General features: G+C 38.2%; 1 protein-coding gene across 1 annotated transcript in view; it reads left to right on the top strand.

Moving 5' to 3' along the window:
- The first annotated feature begins 2,593 nt into the window (after positions 1-2,593).
- FBXW2 (F-box and WD repeat domain containing 2) overlaps positions 2,594-19,935 on the top strand; it is a 28,765-nt gene continuing 11,423 nt past the window's right edge. Inside the window, exons 1-5 of the mRNA XM_079112476.1 lie at positions 2,594-2,688; positions 2,789-2,897; positions 7,598-8,107; positions 15,809-16,003; positions 18,030-18,163. Of these exons, the coding sequence (XP_078968602.1) occupies positions 7,618-8,107; positions 15,809-16,003; positions 18,030-18,163 (819 nt within the window). The 5' untranslated portion in view covers positions 2,594-2,688; positions 2,789-2,897; positions 7,598-7,617. The remainder of the gene's footprint in view (positions 2,689-2,788; positions 2,898-7,597; positions 8,108-15,808; positions 16,004-18,029; positions 18,164-19,935) is intronic.

Here is a 19,935-nt window from a genome sequence, read left to right as displayed (position 1 = left end):
TAGTAACTACCTTGAAAGGCTGTTGCGGGAATTGAGACAATACAAATAAAGTGTTTAGATGTGTAGCATAGTTTTAGGTTTTTTTATTTTTTTTTAGAGGAAGAAAGTTTTTTTTGGGTCATGGATTCAGAGATTTAGTCCATGGTTGGACAAGTCCATTGCTGTGGGCCTGAGGTGAAGCAGAACATCATGGTGTAAGGCTGTGGCAGTTCATGACAGCCAGGATACAGAGAGAACTTGAGTATAAGAAGAGAGGGACAACATAATCCCCAAGGGCTTATAGTAGGTCACCCTTACCTACCCACAGTGACCACTCACTAATCTATTCAAATGATCAATCCACCATGGATTAATCCACTAATTTACAGTTCTCATAATCTAATCATTTCACCTCTGAACATTATTGCATTGTCTTACATGTGAGCTATCAAGGGACATCTCATATCCTAACTATAACATTCTGCCCCTGGTCCCTAAAAGCACATGCCCATATCACAATAAAAATACATTTAGTCCAAGAGTCCCCATATTCTTAACAGTTCTAGCATTGCCCAAAAGTCAAGTCCAACATCTCATCTGAGACTCAAGGAAAACTCTTGACTGTAAACCTCTGTGGAGATCAAAAGCAAGTCACATATGTCTAATATATAATGACACAGAGTAAACATTCCCATTCCAAAAATAAGAAATAGGGACATAGGAAGAAGGGAAGAGGACCAAAATCCAGCTGGATAATCAAGTCCTGCAGCTCCATGTCCAGCATCTAGGGCACATGATTTTGTGATGTACTCTCCCAAGGGCTTGTGTAGTTTTACCCCTATGGCCTTGCTGGGTGCAGCCCACATGGCATCTCTCTTGACTTATTTCTACTTGATTTCTGCAGCTTTCCTCAGCAAATGTTCCAATTACTGGCATCTATTAATCTCAGGGGTCTCCACTGCATCTTTGGCTTCCATCTCATATCTGCACACATTAGCCTCTCAGGAGCTGCATGCAGGAATTCTGAACCTGCAACACTTTGCATGGCCTCCCAGATCTTTCTTTGAAATCTCAGTAGGAGCCTCCATTACCCCCTAACTATTGTATCTTACATTCCTGCAGAACCAGTGCCATGTGGATGACACCAAGGTCTGTTGCCATCTTAAAGCAGTAGCCAGGCCTCCTGGGATCACAGCTGTAGCAACCTGTGAGTGCCTGAGCATGATGAAACAACTTTCTTGGCCCTCCATTCAAGCAGGGCCCTCATGGTCTCTGCTGAAAGGAATTTTCACTTTTACACTCTTGAACCTGTGATGGGTAGGGTCTTGCCAATTCCTGAGATGCCCTCAAGCTATCTTTCTTATTGTTTCCTGTGTAAATTACTTAGCATCTCTTTAGTGGCTATACTCTCTTCAACAGCCACAACTTCCTTGGTCCCAGTTTTATTGCACTTTTTTTTTTTTTGGTGGTACTGGGGATTGAACCCAGGGTCTTGTGCATGCAAGGCAAGAACTCTACCAACTGAGCTATATCCCCAGCCCCCTTACTTGCACTTTTCTGGCCAAATTGTAAGTTTTTCAAATCTTTCTGCTCCTGATTATCACAGTAAACTTGACTAAAAGCTGTCATCAATATTCAATATTCATTGACTACCTTTAAATTTCCTCTTCCAGATTAATTAGTCCATCACCTTTAAATTCAGCCTCACAGAAAGTCTCAGGACACAGGCAAAATGTAGGTAACTTCTTTGTCAGAATTTAACACGAGTGGCCTCTTAGAACCGCATGGTAGAGGAAAGATGCTCAGTTCATGATAGCCGAGAAGCAAAGAGATTTAATTCTTGACATTAAATATTTGCAAACTTCATCTCCTTCAAGAGGATGAGGAGGGTGCTATAATTACTCTGCAACTGCGGAAAATAAACACTCAGAGGTTAAGTAACCAGATGTTTGGCACAGCCAGTTTAAGTGTTGTGATTCAAATCTACATCACCTAACTACCCCCTTGCAAGGTTTATTTATTTATTTATTTATTTTAGATGTAGATGACACAATAGCTTTATTTTATTAATTTATTTTATGTGCTGCTGAGCATCAAACCCAGGGCCCCACACATGCCAGGCAAGCGCTCTACCACTGAGCCACAACCCTAGCCCCATAAGGTTTATTTCTTTCCATAGCACCTGCTAAGGTTTGTCCCATGCCTGCTTATTTACCTGTCTTTCTGCTTCTACTAGATGTAGGCCTCAGGAGGTCAGGGATTTCTGTTTTTCTACCCTAACCTATCTCCTAGAACAATGTTTGGGTTATAATAGTTGCTTAGTCAGTTAAATCTGGACACATCTCAACTTCTCTGAGCCATAGCTTCCTCTCCTCTGTGAATTGAGACTATTAAGAAAACCTGTGGCTGAGTGGGTGCAAGATAAGATTGGATGCGGGACATAAACCTCAGCAAATTTGGAATATTCCGCATGAAATCGAAAACACTATAGCGCCTCCACTGAGTTAGGAGCTTGGGGAGGGCCCCACTGCGTGCCCCGCCTCTCTGGCTAACCCCTTTCCTTCCCATCTCCCCCTCCGGGCGGGGCCGGAAGTGCAGCCGCTTCCGCCGGGTGACTTGGGGCAGCGGGACGCGCGGAGATGACGCAGGCAGCACCGGAAGCCGCTCCCCAGTGAGGCTGCGGACCCAGAGCGGCGGCCGCAGGTCCAGGTTTGTGTGCGAGGCGGGGCCGTCAGGGAGGGGATTCTCTGGCACCCGCGCCTGTGCTGACCCGTGGTTCCTTGGGCTGTTTGTCTTTCTCCCCCTGCAGGCGCCATGGCTGCGGAGCGGACCCGGCCGCTGCGAGGCTCTGGCGGCCCGAGCGCGCCTAGTCGGTGTGAACCCGGCGCGAGGTCCCGGGCCCCGGGGCGCTCGCTCAGGTCAGTGCGCGCGGAGCATAGTTCCTGGAACCGGGGATTTGTGAGCTACTAATGGGCTCAGGGATCTGGAGTTCATTTTAGAGATGGGAAAATTAGGTCTGGGAGTTCTGCCTCCTAGTTCCTCAGTTTTCTTAGGTGCGAAATGAGATAACTGTGATGTCCCAGGGCCACCAGGAGTTGAAAGATGATGAAGTGTGCGAGGTGATTTATGAAGTATAAGGTGGTGCTGTGATGTGGGGGACTGCGCCATAATTGTGGGTATGCCATGGAAACAGGTGTGTATGTGGGGTGCTGCTTGGAAAAAAGCAAAAATAACAATATTAATTCTAAGTAACAATGGTAATGCATTTATTGTGTGCTTACAGTGAACCAGGTTCTATACCAAACGCTTTTTGTGCCTTATATTGTTTAAATCCTCACAAACCCCAGTTCATGGGTGTGAAATGCTGTTAGTGGCTGCATTTTTTTTTTTACAAGTAAGGAAATTGGGCTTGAAGTAGGTGAAATGATTTGCCCAAGTTCACTTGGCAACAAGTTGATTTGCAGAGCCCTTATACAGTTAAAAGGAACCTCTCCTTTTCCTCATCTCTCCTTTTTTGAAGGCAACAATATTATCAGTTTCTTCAGTATTCAAAATGTTGAGTGTTTTGCATATGTAAGTTTATAAGCTAATGTACATTTTCAAAGCCTTTTTTAAAAGCTGGTTAAGCTTGATAGGGAAAAAGAGGGAAGAGGAAACTGCCTTCTTAATATATGTCTGGCTTTCATTCTTTACTAGGCTGGGTCCTGGTGGAGTAGAAGAAAACATTCACACTGTTTTATCTAGAATTCCCTGTCTTTATAAGACCTAGGAGTGTACGTTTTGTTTTGCTTGGAAAGGGTGGAGACTGGCCAAGATGTTAAGCCTGATACTTTCTATGCAGTTCTGGAAATGCCACTTCTTGGGCCATAAATTTCTCATGTTAGACAAGGGCAATAATACTACACCCTTCATGAACTTGTGAAAATCAAATGAAGTAATGTTTTTGAGCAGTACTACAATCTTCGAAAACCAATTTAAATAAGAAAGTTACCTAAGGGAACACAGAATTAATTGCAGAACCAGAGATCAAACCCAGGATTTCATCTCTCAATTTAGGAATCTTCTCAGTACAACACATATTTCCTCAGAGCTTTGTGATTGTCGATATCAAAGGCAGAAGGGCAAGTTTAATATTTAGTTGAGGTGGGGGGAGGGTAAGCAGGGGATGTGGGTAGAGAGGGAAAAGTACCTAGTGAGCAATTATACTTTTAAGTCAGTAACTACTCTTAATTATAAAATTGAACCCATTAAGTTTGAATCCTTAAATTTTTCTTCCAACTATTAAGAGAAACTTTGTGATAAGGATGTTAATGGGAGGGATGTTAGTGGTCTTGTCATTCCAGCCTCAGTGGCACAAAGAGGAATCCTTCCCAGGTGTTCATAGTAATGAGACTAATAAAAAGTACTATTTAAGGGGCCCTAAATTGGGCACTGTGCCACACTCATCCCTGCTTTATTTCTTATATTCAAAATCTCTCAAAATCCTGAAGTTGAATAGTAGTTTCCATTTCACAAATGACAGAATTGAAACATAGAAGTTAGTTGAACGTTCCCATGATCACATAGGAAGTGGCTGAATCAGTGAAAAATTCAACTCCAAAGCATTTTCATTTATCCCATTCTGTCTTTGTCTGTATCCAGCTGTCCAGATTATTCCCAGTAATGGGAAGCTCACCACTCTGGAGGTGGTTGCTCCATTGTTGGAAAGCTCTGATGATTTAAAAGCTTCTCCTCATGTTGAATTGAAATTCCACTTCCTGAGGTTTCTCCCTGGGGACCTCGTGCTGCCAGTACATGATATTCCTAGAGGCGCTCTAAAAGAGTTCAGTTTAGACCTATGACCTTAAGAAAGTTCCCTCCAAAGTTATTTCTTTTAGAAAAGTAAAAATTGGTGGTTTGTTTGTTTTTGTCTTGTTTGTGGTGCTGAGGGAAATTGGTGTTTTTAACAGTACATTCTGCAGAGTTAATGAAACCTCCTTTATTTAAAAAAAAATAAAATAAAACTTTTATAATCAGAGGTGAAGAACTAGAAAACAGCCTCCCATAGATTTTCCCATAGCCTCCCTCTTTTATGTAAGAGCTGGACCAAATAATTCTTTTCAGGACTTAGGAGAATATGTAAATCTCAGAAATGACTTTTTTTTTTTTTTTTTTTTAAATAAAGTTGCTCACTGGAAAGTTTGTGGGCACATTATTTTGCCCTGTTGTAGGATAGCTCTTAAATACTCAGGAAGGTGAGAACCTGGAAACGTTTTAATGATTATTTTAGATTTGCCTTGTGGCCATTTAATTCATAAATGTAAGCAGATGTGTGTCTTAGTTTGTAGGTGGGTGGGTGTGATGAAGGAAGCCCCTCTATACTTCACTGAAGAAAAAAGATTCTAAGGCATGTGTTTTTAATTGATCATTATTAATTAATTAACTCTTTTGACATTGTGTGAATCCTCCCGGGAAAGGATTGTTCTAGAAGATTGCTAAGATACAGAGGATTGTTATCTTGTGATAAGTTGATAAAACAGTCTGAACTATTCTTGGCAATGAAGTTATCTTTAATATAAATTAATATCTTTTAGCTCAAACCCTTCAAGAGTATTATCTTGAAGTTCATTCACAGTTCCAGAAACCCAAACTATTATATAGCAGAAGATGTGATTGATGTGAACTAAAAATCACAGTTTTTGTTTGAATTCATTTTTGCCAGATTTGATATTGGAAACTTATGACTTTTGCTCATCTTATATTAAAGGTGGAAGATGAGATCTGACTTTTTGTGTAGATGTGATCTAGGTGATCTCTTTGGAAAGAAATTTATTTCCTTTTTCAGTTATTGTGGACATAAGTTTTAAGAATTTAGAGGATAGCCTTGTAAGAAACTAATTAGAATAAGATTTTTTTTTTAAAGTCATGTGGAGCTGAGTGTGGTGGTGCACGCATGTAATCCTAGTGACTTGGGAGGCTAAGGCAGGAGGATCGCAAGTTCAAAGCCAGCCTTGGCAATTTAGCAAGGCCCTAAACAACTCAGTGAGACCCTGTCTCAAAATAAAAAATAAAAAAAGGCTGGGGATGTGGTTTAGTGGTTAAGAGCCCCTGGGTTCAATTCCTGGTACCAAAAAAAAAAAAAAAAAAAAAAAAGGTCTTATGGAAATGTCTAATCGTGAAAATAAAATAATTAACCTGTATCTACCTGTCACCTACCTATTAGTATATGTCCAACCTTGGGGAAAAGTGTTTTTTGTTTTTTTTTTTTTTTTAATTGGTTTGCTTTATTTTTTTGTTCTCTTTCCATTAGTTTAGTCCACATTGTGAAGAGGAAATTGACCCCTGTTACCCCTGTTGATACTAATGCAGGATACTTTAAAATTATTTTGTCTCAATAAGCCTTGGAGCAATTTGTCATTCTTCTAAAAGGGAAATGGTATAATCGGATAGACATAGCCTCCTCCCCCCCATCTTGTCACCAAGTATGGTTCTTCTGGTTGTCACTGACTTAAGACAGACAACTTGGTGTACTGATCTTGAGAGCACTGGCTTCCATTCCGTTCTGCTCTTTCACTAGCTCTGTGAGTATAGGCAAATAACTTGTGTTCTATGACCTGTAGTTTCCTCATCTGCAAAGTAAAGATGGTGATAACTGTTTTTTTTTTTTTTGTTTGGTTTGGTTTGGTATTTTTTAAGCATCAAGATGATTATTTTTTATTTTGTGTTTTTGAGATGGGGAAGGGCAGGTCTCAACTTTGTTACCCAGGCTGCCTATAACTTAGAATCCTCCTGCCTCAGTCTTGCAAGTAGCTATGGTAACAGGCATATGCCATTGTGCCCTATAGTATTAGAGTTATTAATTTGCCTTATTTGTGCAGGCTTCTAGCTTCTAGGACCCTCAAGGGTCTCTGGCACACATGGTTAAGACTTACCAGTTACTCATCTGAGGCTTGTAAAAACAGACTGTGTAATTCACGTTCTAACCAATAGTCCCATAAGGGAGGTAGAATGTCTGAGGCACATAGCCTACTACATCTGCTTATTTTTTTCTTCATATCTTTTTGCCTGGATATCTGTTGGAAAAGCAAGCAGTCAATTCTGAGATTTTGGTGACAGGTTAAGTTAAACCTAGCAAGACAACTAATGTTTGGGTTACTGCTCCAGAGACTTGCTTTCTGGTTATTGTACCTAACGCTTATTTTTATAATTCTAGTGCCCAAATAGAGTACATTAAGGAATTCATTAAGGAAGTAATTTTATAATGGTCTTGATGAGGGGGATGTATTGTAGAATACATTGTTTCATTATGAATGAATACTTTATAATAAGTCTTTTACTGTGATAATGCATGTAGCATGTGCTAGACTTCAAAAGGAACAAGTCAGACACACCAGCCTGTTTCACTGATTTATGTTTCAGAGATCATGGTTTGTTAAGGTGTTTTCCCAAATGTATTTTCTTTTATGTGCATGGAAAAGTTTTCAGGTGAATATAGAATATTAACTGTGAAATTGTAGTGACCAATCATAAAGTTGTAATGCTAAAATTTTTACACTAATATTTAATACTTCATTTGTTAGCAGTCTTGCTTGAATGATCTTTTTGAGCAGAACTAATACAATATTTTGATGTGCCACAGGTAAATTTTTCCATAACCTTATGGAGAGAAAGGACTTTGAGACATGGCTTGATAACATTTCTGTTACGTTTCTTTCTCTGACGGACTTGCAGAAAAATGAAACTCTGGATCACCTGATTAGTCTGAGTGGGGCAGTCCAGCTCAGGCATCTCTCTAATAACCTGGAGACTCTCCTCAAGCGGGACTTCCTCAAACTCCTTCCCTTGGAGCTCAGTTTTTATTTGTTAAAATGGCTTGATCCTCAGACTTTACTCACATGCTGCCTCGTCTCTAAACAGTGGAATAAGGTGATAAGTGCCTGTACAGAGGTGTGGCAGACTGCTTGTAAAAATTTGGGCTGGCAGATAGATGATTCTGTTCAGGACGCTTTGCACTGGAAGAAGGTTTATTTGAAGGCTATTTTAAGAATGAAGCAACTGGAGGACCATGAAGCCTTTGAGACCTCATCATTAATTGGACACAGTGCCAGAGTGTATGCACTTTACTACAAAGATGGACTTCTTTGTACAGGTAAGAAATGCTGGTTGTTGTTTTTGTTTGTTTGCATTTGATAGGGTATAATCTTAAAACACACTACTCAAGCTTGTGAAGGCTAAGTGTTGATTGTATGAGCTATCTGTAATGGCATACTCTTCCTAGCCTGTGAGTGTATTTCTCCACCCCTCTTTATCCTCTTCTTTCCTACTGCAGAGGACAATCATTTTTATAAGGTTTGATGAAAGAAAGAAAAAAAACTTCAGACATTCTTTTAAGCATAAAGTGAACAAGAAAGCTGTAGATTACTTTTTCTACATTTTTCCTCCATGTACGGCTCTCTGTGTTGGTTAATTTTCTTTTTCTATCAGTGATTTTTTTGGGGGTGAAAAACAGTAGGCGAAAACATTGGACTCTAATTCTAGCAAGTAGTTAGATCATTTTGGATGAATTATTTAACCTGTTTCCTTGTCATTAAAATATGGGAAGGGAGGATTTTCTTTCTTTCTCTAAAATCCTGTGATTCTAAGAAAGTTGAGAGTTTGGGCATAGGAATAAATTGTGTATTTTTAAACTAGGCAATTAAGTGACTTTATATAACACATGTAATCATTAAAATTTGGAACTTTGTGTAATGTACTTCATGTATTACTGTTGAATTATAATGAATATGTGTTTCTACAAATAGTAATCTCTGCCCACATTTTAGGCAACACATTTTGACAGGCTGTGTAAATAATTAAGTAATATTTGGAATTGCTCTAGGCAGTTCTAATCAGTGATCCCAATGCTTTATTGTATTGTATATAATGTATAAGGTTACTTGGTGTTCTTTTTTCACCCAAGATAATTTTTTTTTTTTAATTTTTTTTAGTCATTGATAGACTTTTATTTATTTATATGCAGTGCTGAGAATCAAACCTAGTGCCTCACACATGCTAGACAAGGGCTTTACCACTGAGCCACAACCTCAGCCCTCACCCAAGAAAATTTCTGACAAACATTTGTACAGGTCCAGAAGTATGAATGATTTTATAGCTCCACTTAGTGACTTTGTAGATATACTGAATTGATGCCATGTCTACAGCAAATTCTTAAATAACTTGCCTCTCTTTTAGTCTCACCAGATGCAATTTTAACATTTTTAATAGTTAAGAGATATGTAAATTCTCAAGGTTGTTTTAAAATTGCATTTCCTTCTTATGGATGTATATTTTCCCACATAGTAATATATTCTGTGAAATGTCTGACACCTTGCCAGTTTTATAAAATAGACATTTGATTTAAGGCAATGGTTCGATTTATCATCCTGAAGTTATTTCATGCTTACGTTATTTCCCCTGTCTCATAAGTCTGATTGTTGGCACATTGTCATCTGTACCTCTGTCCTTTGATGTACTTTCTCATTTGTGGTGATGGCTCTTCCATGCCCTTTTGCCTCATGATCTATGGCAGGTGTTTTTAAAAGATTAAGTTGTAGTATTGCCTTGGAGCTCTTTTCCACTTAGGTAAATGTTGACTGTTGACTGTTTTCACAGCCACCCCAGCTTTACAAAAATTTTCTTCTCTCATCATACTTTACTTTTGAAATACAATAAAAAAAAATAATTACTTGGAGCAGAAATCAATAGGAAAGTCACTGAATTCTCTTTACTTTTTGGAAAGTTAATATCTACAGTAAATATGCCTAGCCTTGTCCCCCAAGTGTACTACCATTGAGCTACCCACATTTTAAAATTAGTCTCTAAGTGGGCTTATCTATTAATTTTTTTAAATTAAATTCACCACATTTGCATATTGAAAATTATGCTATAGCTGTTAAATGATCCAATGCATTTTTCTAACAGCATCATCCCTGTGAGTTCACTAGTGAGAGAAGTACCTGTTACAGAATTATATATGTGTTTATGTTATCTTGTTTCTTAAGAGCTTGAATTTTCACTTGAATTGTGAAATCCTGAATTTGGCAATAAGCTTGGTGACTTTTAGATTAGCACCTTGAGCAAACAATGAAGATAGTATTATAGCTAATGCTAAATAGCTGATGCTAAAAAATTGACATGGTGTAGACTGAGTTCTCTTACTCTTATGCATTTATTTTCTCAGAATACACACTGGCATGAGGAAGGTGACCCAACTTAGGTAAAGTTTCCATGTGGACTGTGGCAAGTCAGAGAACACTTGCCTTCCACAGGAGTGTAGCCTCTGCACCATTGTATGGATTATTGCCACGAAGGATTCAGGCTCAGAGTACCCAGATCTTACTTTTCAAGAGAAACCTCAAATCTAGATTTTTGTGAAATATTCTGATTTTTTTTTTCCTGTATTGATTTTTATTCAGACTTTAAAAAATATTGTGGTTGGGTCATATTTAACCTGTGAGCTACTGTATTGTAACCTCTGGCTTATACTTGATTAGAGAATCAAGAGCTATAACAAGTCAAAATGACACAGTTCAATTGTGTGGAAAGTTGTTCAGAAGAAAGGATTTCTTGCCTATGGGAAAATTAAGCAGTGTTTACGTTGGGACTTGAAGATTGGGTAGACTTTAGAGAGATGAGATACAGAGTGAGAGCTTTCCAACAGGAAGACAGGCATAAGCAAAGCTATGGAAGGGACTAAGCAATGGAGCATGTAGAAGAAAACAAAATGCATTTTAATTGAGCTCTTAGGTTGTATGTAGGGCCTCTTAAAAGGGTCACTTAGAACCTAATCTGAAGAAGTAGGCTTGGACTGTGATGCAAAGATCCTTGAATGTTGGGAACATGAGTTTGGACAGCTCTCTAAAAAGTAAAGCCATGAAAGATTTCTAAGCATACCAGGGACTGTGGTTAGATCTTTTTGCTTCAGGTAGACCAGTGGTTCTTATTTCTGTCAGACTCAAGTCCTCTTTTATCTTATCTTGAATTTATAGAAATACATTATTTACACATGCACATATTTTTAAAATCCGTATAATGCCTAAACTCTGATCCAGAAGAGAAATAAGAGGGCTTTAATTTAAAACAAAATACATTTAAACATGTAATGTTCAAGCATGGCTACACTAAAGGCAGTGAAATGAACACATTTGCACCCATAAGTACCGTCATTATGAACATGACAACAGAAAGCACGTGCTGGATTTGTCTTATATTTGGTGGTAAGACTCTTCACAAAGTTCCAATGAAACAAGGCACATCTTTCCTCAGTTTACCTGGCATTTACACTCATAGAAAATTTGGTATATATTTAAGCATATACTTTATAAAAAAGATTTCTGGTCTCAGGTGACTAAAAATAAGTTCATTTGTGAATATCTGGCAGAACCATCAAAAATGTCTTGCAAAATGAAGACAGTTCTTTTTATGCAGTGTCCCAAACATTGCAGGGTATCTAGCATTCCCAGCCTCTGCCCAGTTGAGGCCAGTAATATCCCTCCTCCATAAGTTTCTAAAATGATCTCTTTAAGAGATGATACCATTCTGACAGTTCTCAGTACCTCTGAGTTCTGAGCCTTCAAATTAAAGTGTAACCTGTTACTGTGTAGGCCAGGAACATAGGTCTAGAATTAGGATAGTAAGGATAGAGATGAAAAAAGCAGCAGTTGAATAAAAAAGCAGTCATTAAAGTAGAATTTATAGGATTTAGCAATGGTTTAAATACGTGGCAAGGAGAAAAGGTTTTAGAAATGGCTGAGGTGTCTAGCTTTGTGTGTCTGGGAAGATAATAGCACTAATAATAAGACTAGAAAATGAAGGAATGAATTTGAGAGGTAGAGAGAATTCTGTTTGGGATGAACTGAATTCAGTTGCCCTTTAGATGTCTTCTTAGAGTTCTCATGGTATTTGGAAATGCAGTCAGAGCTTTGAAGAGTACTCTGGGCTCAAGAGAAAGATGAGGAGTTGGTAACATCACAACTATGACTGGAGCAGTGACATTTTAAACGGAGAGTTAGGAAAAAGAACCCTGAGTGGATCCTTGATTAAGAGTACTTAAGAGAAATAAGAGAAGTAAAAGACAGAAGTGTGATGAAGAGTTTCAAGGAGAATGATGCCTGTTTTGAAGAGGTGCTGGTTTTGTTAATTCAGTTGGTCACCAGAGTCACATGCCTCAGGGTGTTTCGAGAGCTGAGATCTGATTCTACCAGTTACGTATTTAAACTTGATAAGATAGTTTACTCCATGTGGGTTACAGTTCATTTTTCTCCTCCCTTTGTTACACACCCATCCTTGTCATTTTTCGTATCAAAGTACTGTTTTTAGAATTGAGTTTTTTATTCTTCCACTAGATATAAGAGTCCACATTTATTTGATCTCTTTCACCTCTAGACTGCATTATTGGTGACCTCTTTCAGAAAATGTGAGGATAGCAAATGGGAGTCCAGAAGAGAGGCTTACAGTAATGCCAGAAAGGTGCGGAGAACAGTGGCTCCTAAAGGTTTAACAATTAGGAGTAAACTTGAACCAGTGTAAAATGGAACCCAACCTGATTTTCTTTTTTCCTTTTTTTTTTTTTTTTTTTTTTTTAATTTCTTAAATGTATAAAACGGAATGTCCCATTTTTCTGTAAAATTAGTTTAAATAGTTTGGAAAATCCCTTAGTTTTTTCTCTTCTCAAATTGTGGTGCAGACAGAACAAAAAATTTACCCCTTTAAAGCTTATAGTTCCATCTCACTAAGTACTTTCCCAGTGTTGTGCAACCATCACCATCATCCATCTCCAGAACTTTTTTGCATCTTTCCAAACTGAAATTTTAGCAGCTGAACACTAATTGCCTATTATTTCAGTCTGTGGTAATCTCCATTCTACTGTGAATTTGACTAATGTAATAAGCTCAACTAAGTGTACTCATGTAGTATTTGTTCGTGACCAACTTATTTTTCTTAGCATAATATCTTTAACATTCCTCCACATTGTAACAGTGTCAGAATTTTGTTCCTTTTTAAGACTGAATAATATTCCACTGTATATATGGACACACTTTAGATTTTCTTTTCTTTCTTTTTTTTTTGTACTGGAGATTGAACCCACTGAGCCATATCTCCAACCCTTTTTTATTTTTTGTTTTGGGACCTGGTCTTGCTAAGTTGTTGAGGTTGGCCTTGAACTTGTGATCCTTCTGCCTCAGCCTCCTAAGTCTCTGGGATTACAGTTGTGTGCCACCACACCTGATTCCTTTTGATTTTTATATAGCGTTCTTGCCTCTAGTTTTGTCCCATCTTCAAACCATTTTCCACAGTGCGGCCATGTTTATCTTTCAGACATGTAGATAAGGTCAGAGTCAAAAATCCTCCTGATTCAGTGTTCCCACTTGACCTTGCCACTATTTTGCAGTCAGTCCAAACTCTCTTTTGTAATTGTCCAAGTTTTGGGCCATGACATCCTTCGTATTTCAATTAGTAAAAACTTGAAAAGTTTTTTAAACCATAAAATCCCTTCTTCAAATACGCTTGGCTTAAAAACCAAAGAGAAGTATAGTTGAGGAGCTGGTCCTGCTAACTCCTGAGATAGGTTTGTAGAACACATGCATGTTGAGAAGCACAATCAATCTCACTGGAGCCTCATCTGAAACTTTTTTGCTTTTTATCCCGTTGTGTTTGCTGTGGACTTTTGTGCTGTTTACCACTGACTGAATTGTTAGTCCTTGTTTAGCCTTTCTGTCTTCCCAAGTAGATTTAAGTCCCATGAGACCAGGAACCCTGCCTGATATGGAAGTCCTATAAATATATATTGAATGGGTAAATCAGCGAATGAATGAGACCCCAGTTGAACACTGGAAGTAAATCAGAACCAAGCTTATTTAGGGCCTAAAATGATGTATTTTCCTGCTCTAGCTCCTTAAGAATACAGTTATAAAATGCTCAAGCTGAAGAAGCTTAAAGACCCTCTATCTAGACTGCTGCCAAGTATAGTAGCTACCAATTCCACTTCACTTTGGAGTTCTTGAGCTGTAGCTAGTTCAAACTTGATGTGAAATACCAGAATTCAAAAACTTAGAATATAAAAGAATATGAAATATTTCATTAATTTTTTTTATATTCGTTACATGTTGAAGTGTTAATATTTTTAACATATTGAGTTAGGTAAATACATTTTCTTCATGTATTTTCTTTAATTTTTCTAATTAACAACATTTTACATTTTTTATACAGTTAATGTATTTCTGTTGGATAGAACTGTTCTAGACCTTTGGTTCTCAAAATGTTGCTGATGAATTAGAATCACCTGGCAAACTTAAGATGATTGGAATTCATTTCAGATATTTTAAATTAAAAATCTCTGAAGATAGGGTCCTGCTTGTGTGTGTGTGTGTGTGTGTGTGTTTGTGTGTTTGTTCGTTTTATCCTGTGCTGGGGATTGAACCCAGGGCTTCGCACTTGCTAGGCATGTGCTTTAGCACTGAGGTATGCCCCAGACTCCTGCTTGTCTGTTTCATTAAAGCTCCCTGGATGGTTCCACTGTCTCAGATACCCATTGAGAACCAGCAAGCAAGTCCAGCCCCACATTTTATGGGAAGAGAAACTGAGTCCTAAACAGCAAAGTGGCAACAAATAATAGTCTTCATTTTAGTGTACCTTATAGAGTTTGCCAAAGTTGAGGTCACATGATCTTACTCTTTTCTGAGTGATGGTTACTTTTCCATTGCTTGAAATAATGTCTTTTAACTAAAGGTGGTGTTGTGTCTTTATTTAGTTATTTCAGCTTTTTTTTTTTTTTTTTTTTTTTTTAAACCAGGGATTAAACCCAGGGATGTTAACCCCTAAACCACATCCCCAGCCCTTATTTTTTATTTTGAGACAGGGTCTTGCTAAGTTGCTGAGGCTGGCTTTGAACTTGGAGTTCTCCTGCCTTAGTCTTCCAAGTCTCTGGGATTACAGGTGTGCGCCACCATGCCTCAGCTCTTTGAGAACTGTTTATATGGTGCTTTCCTGGAATGTGGTGTCCTGATCATAGTGCCTATACTATCTTCTCAGAAGGTCTCTTTATTAAGTCTTTAAATAAAAAATAAATTGTGAGATATGATTCAATCATTAGAATTTTAAACTTATAAGAAAACAATGTTGAATTGTCATCATGATTAGTATAACATTTTCATCAGTGTCAGAAGAAAAACCTAATTTTTTCTACAGAATTTTAAGTTGATTCTATACACTTCTTGTAGAGTTGCTGTGAATGTCTGGGGGTAATTTGTTCATTTTTGTTTTGTTTTGTTTTAATGTTCCTTTGCATATTTCAAGATGGCTCAAAAAATTAGCAGTTAGCTTTTGCAGAACTTAACCCATGATCTAAGGCTTACCTTTGACTTGTCTTTGAGTGGACTACCTTCTAGCAGACAGCTCTGCTATTCAACATTCCTTATTTGTTCAGGACTGTTGTGTAGTGGACAAGCATGCAGGTTTAACATGCAGCAATAAGGAATACCTACCCATTTCAGACTCAAATTGGAGCTTGTAATATATTATGAATTTTTTTAAGTGGAAGCACCAAGAGATACTTTAGTCCCGTTCTATAGCCTGGAAAGTTAAGGGAAGGGACACAAAAAGGCTTGGATTTTGTCGTAGTGTGCTTGATAGCATTTTGATGACCGAGCAAATCATGTTGCCCTCTCTATGCTTTGGTTTTCTCAACCTTAAAAGTAGGAGTGCTAGAGAAGGTGATCATTGAACGTTTGCTTTGAGAATACCATGGTTTTGGGATTAATTGTCCTTGCAGGGTATTTGTTTTTGTATTAACCTCCCTACTTTTCTCTTGAAGGGTCAGATGACTTGTCTGCAAAGCTGTGGGATGTGAGCACAGGGCAGTGCGTTTATGGCATCCAGACCCACACTTGTGCAGCGGTGAAGTTTGATGAACAGAAGCTTGTGACAGGCTCCTTTGACAACACTGTGGCCTGCTGGGAATGGAGTTCCGGAGCCAGGACCCAGCACTTCCGGGGGCACACGGGGGCGGGTGGGTTGCCCTTTTTCAAGGATTTTTATAATTTAACATCATTCTTTGAAACCAGGAGCCAAGTATGTTAAAAAAAAAAATTTTTTTTTTTTAAATTTAACTTGCTATTTTTCACTCTTCTCAATCACTTGAGTTATTTCCTTTTATCTCAGTTATCCTATTTGGGATGATTTCAGCGTTTTGTTTTTCCTTGGCTCATTTAAAAATTCTTCCATGTACCCTTGTGCTGGGAGGGTACTTGAAGAGAGTTGTCCCTCTTCTGTTTCATTTTTACCCTGTCATGCAGTCACTTTTGTTTTATAAGTGTCTATACTTCCAAACTGAGTGAATCCTGCACTTGGGAATTCAGACCACTTTATTTGTAGATTTAAGACTGAAAATCCTTTGGAGAGATGGTGGTTCAGATAGTGTGATCTTTAAAGGTTACATCTAATTGGAGCTTGCTTGACCACCAGTTGATGCAAGCAACCACCTAAAGATAAAATGAAAGGAATATATCCCTGAATGTTTCTTAATAAAGGCGCATCAGATCTATTTTGCAGAAAATTGGTCTTTTGAATATAGCCTAAGACTTGAGCTCCCTATGTTGTATTTTGTTTTGGAGCTTTGTTAAATATTGAGCTATTTCCTGGCCTCTTGTGCAGCAGCTTCCCTCTTCCTTTCCTCCATATATGTACTGCTTTCACCTCTGGGGGTTACAATCTATGCTCCTAGGCCTCACATTTATGAGTAACCTTCTAGGACTCCCTGAGCAGGTTGGACACCTCTGCTGTAGGTTCCCCATAACCTGTATTACTGTTGTAACACTCATCATGCAAGTACACATAACCTTACTTCCCCACCAGATTGTAAACTCCAGAAGACAGAGATCTTGCCTGTCTTTTTCACCCTTATATCCTGGATTCCTTGCACTGTATCTGGTGCTCAGTATTCTTCAAACTAAACCTAGCTGTTTTGCTGCTAAAACCATTTTTTTTTTTTTAAACATTTTGTTTGTCCTCCTGTATGTTTTTCTTCAGTCTTTGCTATCTGCTACCACTTACCTGTTTCAGAAATTATTTGTTGTTTATGATTTAGTATAGAACTTAGATTTTAAACTGAGTGTAACATTCCACAATGTTAAGATATACAGTGACTTCCAGGTCATTTTATTTCCTGATCAGCTTTGAGAGCCCTGCTCTAGAAAATGTTCTACTTGCTGTTTCCTGGACATTGCTGTGGCTTTTCTTAACTCCGTGCCTTTGCTGTTCCCGCTACTTGCAATTTTCTTTTTCTTTTCTTGATAAACTCTACTCATCCTTCAGGGCCCATCTCCAATATCGCCTCTTCCCTGAAGTCCTCCCTGATAGCCCTGGGCAGAGTTAGTCATTCTCCTTGGTGTTTCCCTAGCAAGAGGTAAACTTTTATTTTTTTCTGGACTTCCTCCTCTTCCCCCCACTTAGAGTTCCTTAAAGAAGGGACAATGTCTTCATCTTTGGGTCTCCACTGTCCTTTAGAGCTTGGCAGGCATTTAAAAACAAATAGTACTTCCTGTGCTGCCTGAAATGATTTAGGTACTAGGTATACAACTGTGAAGAAATTCAGACATTGTTTTAAGTGAATGGCTTAGACTGACCTTTGAGATCCTTGTATTTTTCTCTTTACATTGACTTTTCTTGAGCCTGGGTACTGTTTTGCAGTTATATTCTTTACATTTTGTTTTACTCTTCAGATAATCCTAAGAAGGAATGCTATTATCTCCCTCACTGGTTTTGCTTCATGCTGAAGGTGGCACAGATATTAGAGATTACATTGTTCCCAGGACTTTCCAACCTTAGAATAATATGCTATCTTAAGAATTTTGAAATAGATTTTTTTTTTTTTTTAATCATAAAATTGCTGATTGAGTAGCACCATTCTTATAGTAGATCAGGTTAGGAAATTATATAGTTGGGCAGCTAGGGAGAATAAACATGACTGACCACTTATTATAAAAGAACCATTGACAAAGAGGCATGTTTTAACTTTATGTATTTATATGCACTAGTGTTTAGTGTGGACTACAATGATGAACTGGATATCTTGGTGAGTGGCTCTGCAGACTTCACTGTGAAAGTATGGGCTTTATCTGCTGGGACATGCCTGAACACACTCACCGGGCACACGGAATGGGTCACCAAGGTATGAAGACCGAGAAGAAATCTTGATAACAGGCTTTTCATGGGTGGGCAATGGAGGATGGTAGACATTGCCTTATAAGTGGTAGATGAGTCATAAGTGGAATAAATGTAGTCATAAAGCATGATAGTGTGCAGTAGTACCAGAATTTTGAAGTTGATTGTTTCTGGTACGATTGGGACACTTTTTTCCCCCTTTCAGATACTCATATTTCGCTTTTCTTTATATTTTTCATGTTTCTCTTCTAATCAGATGAGCAGTCATCACTTTTTTTTCCTTCCAGTTTTAAAATGGGGCAAAGAACTGTCAATGTAGCTCAGTGGTGGACTGCATGTCTAGCATGTACAAGGCCCTGGATTTAATCTCCAGCACTGCAAAAAGAAAACACATCAAAAGTGGGGCAAAGAAAAGTGTAGAAGATTTCAACAAAATGTTGCGTTTTCTAGTTTTCAGAACAAGATTTTTGCTAGGGTCAAATACAGTATATTATTAATGGATATACCATGCGTGAGCACTTCTCTTGAGCTTCTCATACCATTTTGTGAGGCGCTGAGGATACAGGAATGAGCAGAATAGTCCTAGACCTTATCTTTATGCATGTTGGTTTAGTGAGAGGAATACTTATTAAACAGTAATTTCACAAATAAATGCTTTATAATTACAAATTCTGTTAAAAGGAGTACAGTGTTTTATAAGAAAATCCTGGAAGGTATCTTATTTAAGTAGTTCAGGGAAAGCTTTTGGAGAAGAGGCACACCATGAAGAATGAATAGGTAGTAGCTGTGGGAAGAATAGCAAAAAGAGTGGTTCAGGTAGAGGAATGAGAAAGAATCTTGAACATTTGATGACTTGGAAGAAGGCCAGTGTAACTGTTCTGTACTTGGGGAGACAGGTGGAGGTGGTCATCATGTATGATTTACTAGGCCAGAGTAAAAATGGTAGATGCCAGAAGTGTAGTAGGAAGGAATTGGAAGGTCTGATTCAGGGTCTGATTTATGTTTTAAGAAATATAAACAGATACAGGGCAACCAGTTAGGCTTAGTCTAAGCAAGAGATGTTCACAACTGGACTTAAGTGATAATGAAGGAAAAGCGGTACACATGAAGGACATGTTTTTAAGGTAAAGCCATCTAAACCTACTGATTCGTTGTGGGGGATCAAGAATCAGATGACTGATAGGTTTTAGATTGGGTGGGTGTTTGTCTTTTTCTGAAATAGGTGGAGCTAGAGGAAGAGTAGTTTGTGAGAAGATCAACATTATGTTTTGAGCAAATTTCATTTTTAAACAGAGATGTTATATAAGGCAACTTGATGTTAGAGAAAACAATAGACTTGAGCCAAAATATGCCTATGATGTCTCAAACAAGTTACTCTCACCTTTAGGAACTGAGTTTTATCATCTGCTAAGTTTCTGTGACTGACTTAAATGAGATGTTGGGAGCATACCCAACAAGGTACCTAATACTTAATAGCAGATCCATCAGTTTCAGTTGAATCTCTAACCCAGATTTCTGAATGAGTGAATCTTGCCTCCTGTTTCACCTCATGCTGATTTATTTTAAAGAATTAACTGGAATGTAGTGTTTATAGATTATTTCAAGTGTTAATGGCACGTTAGTTTTTATTATAATACTAATATTACTTACATGGTTTTATTTTATGTTCATTGCAGTTAAGTGAAGTAAGATGATAGGTGCCTTGCTTTCTGTTTTAAAGGTGGGGAAGGTAAGAGGTTAGATAGGACTGGGGATGTAGCTCAGTGGTAGAGTGCTTGC

The sequence above is a fragment of the Sciurus vulgaris genome (assembly GCF_902686455.1).
Source record: "Sciurus vulgaris genome assembly, chromosome: 15".
In the NCBI taxonomy this organism is placed as follows: Eukaryota; Metazoa; Chordata; class Mammalia; order Rodentia; family Sciuridae; genus Sciurus; species Sciurus vulgaris.
Note: the sequence above shows the minus strand (reverse complement) of the source record. Positions and strands in the feature narration are given on the sequence as shown.